Source organism: Haemaphysalis longicornis, unplaced genomic scaffold (genome assembly GCF_048455015.1).
Source record: "Haemaphysalis longicornis isolate Haplotype H1 unplaced genomic scaffold, Haemaphysalis longicornis Haplotype H1 scaffold_1, whole genome shotgun sequence".
Lineage (NCBI taxonomy): Eukaryota > Metazoa > Arthropoda > Arachnida > Ixodida > Ixodidae > Haemaphysalis > Haemaphysalis longicornis.
The window spans coordinates 379,860,861-379,872,054 of NW_027526203.1; the positions used below are offsets into that span (position 1 = coordinate 379,860,861).

At 43.6% G+C, this 11,194-nt stretch overlaps 1 protein-coding gene across 7 annotated transcripts in view; it reads left to right on the forward strand.

Annotated features, from left to right (window-relative positions):
* Kis (chromodomain helicase DNA binding protein kismet) overlaps positions 1–11,194 on the forward strand; it is a 152,386-nt gene that overhangs the window by 72,759 nt on the left and 68,433 nt on the right. For 4 of the 7 annotated variants that reach the window (XM_077686459.1, XM_077686460.1, XM_077686458.1 and 1 more), the window contains 3 exons: positions 369–383; positions 7,997–8,038; positions 9,533–9,606. In XM_077686459.1, coding sequence (XP_077542585.1) covers positions 369–383; positions 7,997–8,038; positions 9,533–9,606 — 131 coding nt within the window. The remainder of the gene's footprint in view (positions 1–368; positions 384–7,996; positions 8,039–9,532; positions 9,607–11,194) is intronic. The other 3 variants (XM_077686462.1, XM_077686461.1, XM_077686465.1) reach the window with 3 other exon arrangements.

Genomic DNA, 11,194 nt, shown 5'->3' on the forward strand with positions numbered 1-11,194 from the left:
AGTGATGATGCAGATGTGGCACATGTAAGCTTAAAAACCTCTGTCATTATGTGGGGAGTTTGCTAGAAAATTGTGTAACCAAAAGGTCAGAAGGGGGTTAACAGTATACGTGACTGGGGTCAGAAGGACTTTGCCTTTGCGATGCTCGGAGTTGACGTGTGGCACCTGAGCAGAGGGCGACATGTTTCAGTGGTCACTTTGGCCGGTAGTGATCGCCGAGGAACACGCCAAGTCAGTTCCTTCGAGCAAGGGGGACGCAGATCTTACCTGTGTGACATTTACCAGGGTGCGCCTTGAGTGAGTGCATTGCAAACGTGGCCTGTGGTGAAAGATTAAACAGAGTTTTCTTGGTTGTGCCTCCCTTACAGAACACAGCCTACCAGGTAGGAATGAAATTTTGGCAAGCTCTTTGTTGTATCCTCGGCTTGTAGAAGCTTCTGCCATCCCCCCTCTGTGCCCCTTCCCCCGCGTCTGTCCCCGTTGTGCAGTCCTCCTGCTAGCCACATGCGTAGCGGTTGTTGTTGGTGTTCCTCCCTGTGCTGCTTGGCCTGCCGCACCCTGTGCTCCTCCTGCTGCTTCTGTTGTCCACCCCCGCTGCTCTCTTAGTACCGCAGCTCTCTCGATCCCCCCCTTCCCCCCCCCCCCCCCCCCCCCCCCCCCAGTCTCCCTCTGGGGAGAGGCTTCTTCTGGTTGTTTTTGTGAACTGGTTCAAGCTGGTCACCTATGCAGGCTAGTGCCATTCAACGTTTCTGAGCACTCCTGGTTCTAGCTGTCCTTTGTACTTGTGGCTGCTGTAGTTTGCAAGCACAGCTAGTTGTGGTCCATAGATTCTTGGAGTAGCTTGCGGCTGCAGGAACAAAAAAAGTTCCATTGAAGCTAAGGGAGCGTTCATGTTATGAAGGACGGCAGAAGAGCCAGGTGTTTCTGCATAACGCACACCTGCTCTGGCACTGTTGTATTTGCTTTCTCATGGCTTGCTTGCGTTGCTGTGAAAATACATTGTTAAAATACATGGAATTGGAAATTCCTTGCAGTGCTTCATACCATCGTTTTTGAGGACTTTTGGGAAACCTTTAGGGTTTTGTTGCATCTTCAAAGATAGTTTTATTATGATGGCTTGAAGAGGAATAGAGTGCGGTACTCAGAAGGGCTTGCCCATACACCGCTTGTTTTCTATCAGCTCTCTTCTATTCACAAGGAAGCGTAAAGTTTTTTATTTGAACATTTTCTGATTGATGGTTAGCTTCCTCTGAAAGTTCACGTAATGTGATTGAGCTTCTGCGCAACTTAGAATTGGGGCAGCAGGAAGCAATGTATTGATTGTAGAGGTTCAACTGTGCGTATGCCTTCGGGGCCCGTTCAGTCATCGCAGTTGGCCCAGTGCCCTCTTGTGTGTAATGTTCTTCTGCTGTTGCTCTCCTGGCTTTTAACGTAGGCGTTCTCCTAACCCTTGAGAAGAATGCATGGGATTTCGTGGCACCTCCCCTCCTATCAACCTGTGTGTTGTTTCCCTCTGTTATGCATGGTTGTGGACATTTCTGTGTTATTTCATGGTTATAGCAATTTCTTTTGCTTGTTTTCTCAAAAATCTTGTCTCAGTTGTGCCAGTTCAAACATGCAGAACATATGTAAAAAATATCAGTTACAATTTTGACTCGTGCTGTCTTATATTTATCGTGTTGATCTCTTAGCCCCTGCCATGTAGCATGGGACGTGGGACATGAATGTAGCTTAGGTGAACAGTGCCATATGAGTCATTGCAGTTTTTCTTTAAGCAGTGAAGGTAGGTCTTAGATAATCTTTTTAAAAAGTTGTAGGTATAATTTTGCTTGACCATGTTGTTATTTAACATGCACGCTACATATGTATTTTGCATGCTTATCTCATGCAACAATTTTCTAACATTTTTTTACTTTAAAAGTATTTTCCATTTTAGTGCTGCCAAATCTACAAGTGTGTGCATAAGTTAGAGCATCTATTTAGAACTTGCTGGTGAATACAGAACTGTGAATAGATATATATGGCCCCTTGAACCAGATACTTTTTTGAGAATGCCTAGCATTGCCGTGGGGCCAAATTTCTGGAAACAGTAATGCAAGGCTTGGCACAACAAAAATGTTGAGATGTATGTTTGACAAAACTATAATATGAGGTGCGCTAAGTTTTGGAACCAAGAATGCCTCTAAGTCGTCAGAGTATAAGCCATGAACCTTCAGGGCAGTACCAGATTTCATTTTTTTTATTGCTTCATGCACAGCTTTTTCTCTGAGGAGTGAGGCAGTGGTAAATCTTCCAATTCATTCAGAAACAATTGATATTAACATCAACTTTCCTTGGCCATTGTTTAAGCCATAGCCCCCTTTATACTTCGAATGCCTGCCCTGTTGTGGCGTAAATTCATAAACGGAGCTCGTTAACTGTGGGGATGCGAAATTGCCACGTTTTGAGGATTATGCTGATGCCTTTTCCTGCTCACGAAGGCAGCTCTTTCAACTTCCAAAAGCGTGTAAATGTATGAATGAGTTCATGCTTCAGGAGCAAAAACTGAGCACAGTGCCTCATGTCAAGTATCACTGTGGCAATTTGACATTTGGTGGTGGTTAACTGTGCCCGCAAGAGCCTTGCAAATTGCAAGAGCATTGCTGGTAGCTTGGCACTAAAATTGAAATCGTTGTTAATCAACTGTGATCTTGAGAGCTTAAGGCCATCCTGTGTACTCCTTTGCTTTCAGCTCTGGTTATTTTGCTCCTGTTTCACTAAGCCAAAGTAAACATTTGGAGCGCTCGCCATTAGAAAGAGCATAGACAAGTATAGGCCACCATCATGTTTCAGTTGCTGATTGCCAAAAGCAGTTAAGTTGAATTACAAATGTTGGCAGCGCTTTCGTCAAGCGTACTAAGGCCTGGGATTGTGACGCGATCAAAGTTAGGAGCCAAATCTTGTGCATCGGGCAGGCATGCTCAAGTATAAAGGAATAACCACATGGAGCGTTTTTCCCAAGCGACGCAACTGGCGACAACGATGAGTTGTCGCTGTCGCTAGACTTTTTGCTCGCCAATGCAACCGCGTGACAGCGACAAGCGATGGGCTGTCGCCTGGCCGCCGGCAATAAAAGGGAGCTACGCCGCATGTGTGACATGCCTTTTGTTCACAGGCTGGTTACAAAAGCAAGAATACCTATAAATACTGTTTGTTATTATATCACGTAATTATACTTTAATAAAAACGTAGTCCGTGAAGTGTTTTTGTAGTAATTATCGATTCATTTTACATTACTACATGTCCGCAGCTTCGTACTTCAAGCTTACGCGCAGAACGAGTGCGCACAATTGTGTCGTCTGCACAGAAGTGTAAGGATTTCAGTTTGCCGGCTATCGAGCGCAGGAATAGTGCTCCAGGCTGAATGCCCTGTTTGTCTGTTTCCACCGAAATAAAACGCTCAAACATCGTGCCTTCAATGAATAACAATGATGAATGCTAGCAGGGGCTTCTCTGAAAGATAAGCACTTTGTGACAAATACACAACACGCATACATGCGCGTCTAAGCTGCCGGCACAGAGGCCAGGAGAGCTCCAGAATTAGCGAGAGCAGATGACGAACCCGTGAGCCTTTGAGCTTCTACCCCTTCCGGGCGACGCATTTTTTGTTGTTTTTGTCAGGCCGGAATCGAGCGATACACTAAAGTCGGCAACAGAGGGCCGCAGCGGCAGCCTGATCTTGTCGCTTGTCGCTGTCACACGTCTCGTTGCTTGCAAAAAATGCTTTATGTGGTTATGCGGGCAACAAGCAGTTTCTTTCTCTATGTTAGAATCTGGAGTTGCGACAAAGGTTAGCAACGGAGGTTCACGGCAAAAACTAGATATTGTCGCTTGTTGCTGTCGCCTGTTGCGTCGCTCGAAAAAATCGCTGTATGTGGTTAAAGGATAATCGATACATTGCTTTTCCGACCTCTTGCACTTTATCTTACTGCTGTGCAGAACAAAGCAGGTGAATGTACAGTGCTCGGCGATTGAAACGCGATACTCTGAGCGCGTGGATGCCGGCGCTTTTAGGTGAGCGCTTGCGAAAGCGAGCCGGCGCATTGTGGTATGCGGTGAGGGTGAGAGCATTCGTGACGCATGCTGACTGCATCTGATTGTAGACGGCCCTTCAGTGTGTGGTTCTTAGCGGTGCCATCGGGACGCTTGTATGCCTCGACTTCAAAACTCTGCGCCTGCGTGCTGCGAAGGGAGCTGGCAGCGCGCACGTTACAAAGAACTTGAATGCACAATTATCGCGATGTGTCATCATGGCGCACCGCATTGGAGCATTCTATGTAACGTGCGCGCTGCCAGCTCCCTTCACAGCACGCAGGCGCAGAGTTTTGAAGTCGAGGCATGCAAGCGCCCCGATGGCACCGCCAAGAACCACACACTGAAGAGCTGTCTACAACCAGATGCAGTCAGCATGCGTCACGAATGCTCTCACCCTCACCGCATACCACAATGCGCCGGCATCCACGCGCTCCAAGTATCGTGTTTCAATCACCGAGCACTGTGCACGGCAGGTTTAGTCTCGAATATAAATTATCAGGTCCAAGTTTGTCTGTCTTAAGCCTTTAAAGGGACACTGAAGACAAAAAACAAGTTTGTCTGGATGCATAGATTGCCATGCTGCGGGCTATTGTGTGGAGAAAATAAATATACCATTCTTTGTAGCTAAATTTCCAAAAATAAAATAGGAAATGGGGAAAATAGAAATATGCTTATATTGTGTGAGCCTTTTTTCATGCTTGCACTAATGGTACAAACACGCAATGTAAGAAGGAATCCAAAATGGCGTTGCTGTTAAAGGATGGTGTGAGGGCACAGCAAGCAAACCGAAACGTATGGCAGGCATTGACGACAGTAAATGCGTATTTAGATGGCACCTACTCAACATGGGTGCTAATTTCCTCGACCTCTCCCTTTCTTCAACAAGGGCTTCTTTCCAAAGTCTAAGGTGGGGAATGCCAACACTTCATACAGTAGCTAGGTGTGCCTAATGTGCGATGTTTTCTGCAGGCCTATGTGTGCGATGATCGTTTTGGCAATTATTGGAGTTCACTGCTGGGATGGCGAAAGCCGGTGCATGGAAACAACCGAGTGGATCAGTCTTTAATGTCTCCGACTTGGTGGTGTGCCTTCCTCTTTGTTGTCACTTTATGCACCGTACTGCGGGCATGTGCAGTCGTCCTCTGGTCCACTACTATCTGCAACAGAAAGGCCGCACAAGTTGTCAATTTTCTGGTCGATGTATCTAAGACTACCAGACATTGGTGCAACTTTCATGACGCCATGTCATTTTCTTCCTTTGTGCTTGGATTGTAAGCGCTTTGAAAACCAAGATTTCATAGCAGAAAGTTTGTTGTGTCATATCGATTGGATGTCCAGAGTCGGTAGTGCAGCTGGGTACAACTGGCTCAGCTGAACGTTGGAACCATTGCTGCCTCACTTTTCTTCCATTTGGGTTGTCTACATCATGCGAAGTATCGTGAAACGATGCGGCAGAAATGGGTGAGGGAGATGGGTCAGAAGCAGTTGAAGCCTCAGTTGATTCTGAGTAATTGGGAAGGACTTCAGGGGGCTTTGTTTTTTGGCCAGAGCAGGTGTGTACATTGTCTTTAGTGTCCCTTTAAGCCGCTCCTACTGCTATCTTCACGGGAGGAAAAGAATTTGGCTGCTTATGAAAACAGGGCAATAAATGCGGCTAGATAATCAACAGCCAGTTGTCATGGTTGCAGCATTCACGTCCAGGGTGTGTGAAGGTGTTGCTGTTTTTATAATGTTTCCCCAGTTAACGAACTGGGGCCACACAAAAAGCAATAAAAAAAAATGAAAATTTGATGCTTTTGCTGTCATAACTTACTACCAGTTTTTGCTGCTGTAAAAAAAAAGGCTATCAGCAGTGAGTAGCTTTAATTTGACTGTGAAAAAGAAAAGGCCTGCTGTCAATTTGGAAAGCAAAATTGTCTAGCCTAGGGTAAAGTTTTCAGTTCACTCTTGTTACATTACAAAAGTTGGGACCTTAGAATGGGCCCTGCCATGCCAAAACTTTTTTGTGTATTTTTAGGAGTCATTTTGTGTCTTTTTTTTTACCATCGACGGGTAGCATTTTTATGTCTATTGTTTTGTTTAGAATTTTGTAGACTTTTAACAGAACTGGAAATACATCCAATAGTATTGCGGTATATCCTATAAGTGCATGTTACCTAGTTGGTTTTTGAAACTGTAAGTATTGTGCTATTTTTTCTTTTCTAGAACACAATTTTTCAGCGGATTCATACATACAATTTTAGTCGGTTCACGGGTTTAAAATCAAGTACAAGCACTGTCAGACTGCATAAATGCTTTGGCGGGACTTTATGAGCTTTGCTAAAGCTGGTGGAGGCTGATGAGGGAAGGACAGGTTCATTTTTGGCACCATATTCTAAGTAATAGTATGGCATGGGATATCAACTTACAGACTCACTGTGACCAATGTGCTAAATGCATGCAACTGCTGACTACACACCAAGATTATGGGGACGGTCACCATTTAGCAGGTAGTTCAAAAAATCGCACTAAATTGTGGTAGGAATGTTAATGCTGGACACGGCCTCGGGAAGCATTTATAACTGGCCATTGATTAAAGTTAAGCGTGGTTCTCCAGCTTTCAAACTTTTAGTCTCTATTGGTGTTAGCTTGCACTTATTTTTCTGGCATGTCTTTGCACAAGGTACTTTTGTTTTTATTTTTAAGACCTAATTTCTCGACGAGTGTGCAGGCTTATGCCGCCACCACTGTAGGGTTTGCATGTAAATTGTTGGGCTGTATCAACGGACGCTAGCAATTGCCAAACAGTAGTTTGCAGTTCATGAAGCTAATATGTTTAAGCCTGATAACTTTACTTGGCATTAATGCTTTAACTGAGCTCTGCTGTTCTCTCAAGTAGAGGAATTAGTTTGCCGTGCAACTGAAAAATCAGAAAAACGAGTGGACAACTCAAGCGCAGTGTTATCACTTTGTTTGCACCCCGTATTTCAGCGATCGTGTTGTCTTCTCGTCGTCGCTTTGATATTTGGTCACGCTGTAGTTTCAATTTCATTGTATTTTGCCAATGTGCCCAATAATGTACCTGGTTAAGTAGAGCTCAGTCAATTCTTCCTCTAACGCAAATTGCGACCAGTTTTTAAAATTAAAAATGACATTCAGCAAGTTGTGATCTGCACTAGCATGTTGTTTTTTCTTCTCCTGTTTCAAAGAGCATGAACAAATCAAATGTAAGATATTTTTGTTCTAGTCAATTTATATCTTTTTGTCCTTTAAACAGGTGTCTCTCTAGCTGAACAACCTAGCATTAACGTTTACATAAAATGCAGGCGGCAGGCAGCAAAATACGGCATCATTTCTTTTGGTATTTTGGAGCTAACATTTTCCTTGGTCATTTATCAAAACGCTTTAACTCGTTTAACAAGGTTTTTTGGAAAATCTGCTTATTTCTTAGGTGAATTTAATTTCAGCAAAGCCATGGGCTGTTTTTGTTTTAAGTTTTAAGTGTGAAGAAGTCTCCTGGAACAAGGCTGGGTTGCTTGTAGCATGTCCTGGATAGGTACATGGTGTACGGTGGGCACATCACTGGGGAAATGCCCGTGGCAGCGAAATTTCGTTGCTGTCGGGGGGGGGGGGGGGGCAGCGCTGTAAAAAACAAAAATTCACAACCTTCACGGGTGTACTTGTGCAGATGCTGGCACATTGTTGTGTGTGCTGCTGGGTGAAGACATTGTTCCACAGCGAGACTTTGGGAGGGGGCTGCAGAGCTTCTGTCACAAAAGCGACCATAGCACCAGGCTTCTTTTTGCAGGAGACTCCTTCATTGTGTGAAGTGGCTGCAGATGTAAAGTATGTGGCCTATGCAGGCTGAAAGCTTTGATGTCTTTATTTGCTTTCTCAGTTCAGTTGCCTCAAGGTAATGATATGAACTTTCTTTTTGTTGCAGATTTTAGCCGCTATTCAGGTGGAGGGTTTTAACTTTGTAAATGTATGCATTTTATCTATACTGCCATACCTTTCTTTCTGCAGCTTTACTGTTGGTGCAGTGTTGCAACCTCTGATTGCTTCATGTGTGCGCTCAATAGCTGTTCGCAGAATCACAGCCTGCATAGTTGAAAATAAGGATCAGCCCTGCTATAACCTAAGGAATAAAGATTCTCCTTTTATAGCAGCTCTCTTTGCTGCTTTATTTAACTTCAGGGACATTTTTTTCCTCTACTGTCTTTAGAGGGAATGATCAGGAGTTCTGATAATAGGAGGGGCAAAAACTATGGTTGAGCCTGCCTATAATAAGGCACGGAGTGTTGCTTGTTGTGAGCTTAGCCAAGCAAAAAAAAAAAAACGTAGAATAGCCTTAAAAAAACACAAGCACTCTACTGCGTCGAAAGTGTTCTTTGCACCTCTTCTGTGGAATGTTGATCATCTAAATGAGGCTATTAATTTAGCATCAAGATTATTGTCTTGAAGCTTTTTCTTTTTTAGTAAACAATGGCTTTGAACATTCCTTCAAACAAAGGCTCTCGTTGGACACAAGGCATAGGTTTCTTTTGCGTGCTGTGATAGGGCCAAATTTGTGCACATTTGCTTTTGTAATGCACTCTATTTCATCAAGTTGTTAATCTGATTTTATCATATTTTTACATTCGGGAGCTTGTTATAAGTAGGCTCTATTTATAAGACTGTGAGGGGGGAGGCATCTGTCTAGATGAAAATCTTGATGCTGTAATATTCTGCAATGAGGGGTCTGTAATGTTTAATTTTTTTCCCCTAGTGAATAGATTGAAAAATATGCCAGCATAGTTCTTTGATTCTTTTGTAGCCTAATCTTTCTTTGCAGAAGTAGTTGTAAATGATGTCGTTCATAAAGTATTAGCATTATATCCTCGAGCTGCCTTAACTGTACGCAAGAACCACCACTTTTGTCTGAGCCTTTTGTCAGGATTCTGTGTTAAATAACCGTTTCCCTCAGACGATTGTCAACTTACATGCTGGCCTGTGGAATAAAAAAAAAGTGAAATGAAATTACACCAAAAAGTATGGAAATGACCAGAAAAAATCCTACCTTCACATTTTCTCAACATAAAAATATCTTTGCAAGGTTTTTACATTTTTTGTCAGTCTTTTTTAGTTTTGTGGAAATGCAGCTTTCATTGAGAAAGTACAAGTGTATTTTAATCGAAATATCACAAAATAAATAGGCCAATATATCAAGTTTACCTTTTTTGCTTTTTATGCTTAGTTCTTTCTTCTTTGTCTATTTAATGTAATTTTTCGCTTAGCTTCTAGCCTGTCTTATATAATTTGCTTCGCTTTTTGTCATTGCTGCAGATACGTTCTAATTTTTCGGGAGCCCTAACCCATCTGTGCAGTATGCTTTCTTTCCAGCTTGCATTTTGCTGTTGGGTGATGTGCTTTAGCTTGCTTATGTGTGTGTCAGCATAGTTCCGAGACAGTGTGTAACTCCGTCCCCCTTGTCTTGCAGCGAATGGAGCGAAGAGAGAAGTTTGAGGCTGCCATCCGTGAAAGGGAAATCCGTAGGCTTGAGACCCAGCAGAGGTGAGCTCACCGCGGCCGTGCATTGAGCGCGTGCTCGCAAGCTGGGGAGCTGAGCCCCGACTGTTCGTGTGGCCAGCGCCTGTGGGCCGCTGTCCTGCCGCCCCTTGGGTGTAGCGAAGTACAGGTCGCAGCAAAAGAGAGCACGAGGTGCACTATCTGTTGTCTTGGCCATTTGCTGATGCCCGTTGTAAACACTGCTCAGCACCTGACAGCACAATCGAGGCATGCTGCCTACGGCCTTCAAAGATATTTGTGGCCTATACTTTTGGCCTTTAGGGGAAAAGAGAAAAAAAAAAAACAGCAGTAGTTATCTGGTGCCGAAATTCTGTCTGAAGTCAATTAAAACTTAATGCAATTTTCTAAATATTTTTACTCCGACTGGTGCTAGCAGTAATCAGGGAATTTTCTTTTATTAATGCTCAAAGGCTTCATGCAGCCTTGGGAATTCCCAGTCTAAAGATTCTGGAATACTATAAAATTGCATAAAATTGAATGAAAAATTGCATCACTCTGTGCACAGGTCTCTGGAAGGGAGGAGGTAGTGCACAGGAATGGTGCATGAATAGATGAATGAAGGTTGAACGAAGTCATGTGCTGGCTTGCAAAAAAATGTTTTATTCACACTCAAATATATAAGCATAAAAATTATTTTTGCCTGCCACCGCAAATATTGTGGTTTGGTTCAAGGGGCTCTTGACATGTTCATCCCCACTTTTTTTTTTTTGCATGCATTTTCCTTGGGGATTTATAGTGAACTCTATGTAAGAACCTTGCATTAAGCTGCCCTCTTATGCCGACTGTGGCTCAATCTGGCAGGACAGGTTCACCATACTTTTCAAGAGCGACTTGTGTGCCGTTTTTGCGCATGGAAGGGATATTTATCTTTTGAGTTGTCATTCCAATATTGGTGGATAACTTGAACCCAGCATTAACGTCTGCACCAAGTAACTGTTGCGCTTAAGCGGAAAATCAGGCAATCTCGAACTTTGACTTAAGCTTTTGGTTAACTGTTGGTTTTTCTTATTGCATGTGTTTGACTATGTGGTGTCTTTGCTTAAGGATAGAAGGCACATTTGCAACGCTCAGCGTGCCACGTACACTCCAGCCTGGAAAAATAATGCAAACACAGAAATGATCAAGACTGATGCTTTAATCAGGAATGAAGAGCCTTCTCTCTCTCTCTCTCTCTCTCTCTCTCTCTCTCTCTCTCTCTCTCTCTCTCTCTCTCTCTCTCTCTCTCTCTCTCTCTCTCTCTCTCTCTATACATATATATATATATATATATATATATGCACGCGCGCGCGCGCACACGCGCACACGCACGCACGCACGCACGCACACACGCGCGACTTCTGTAGTCCAGAAAAGAAATGGAGAAGGGGAAAGTCATTCAGAATGCCACCTGATGGGAATATAGCAGCCTGTAGCAGAGGTTACACAGTTCCGTGTTTAACTCAACGGAGCTAGTACAGTTCTAAACATCAATCCGGTAATGTCTAGAGTTGCTTGTGTTGCCTGCTCCATGCAAAGCAGGGGTTCGTATTTTAAAGAAGCTTCTTGTGAAGTGATGGAGTAGCGCCCTGCCCAG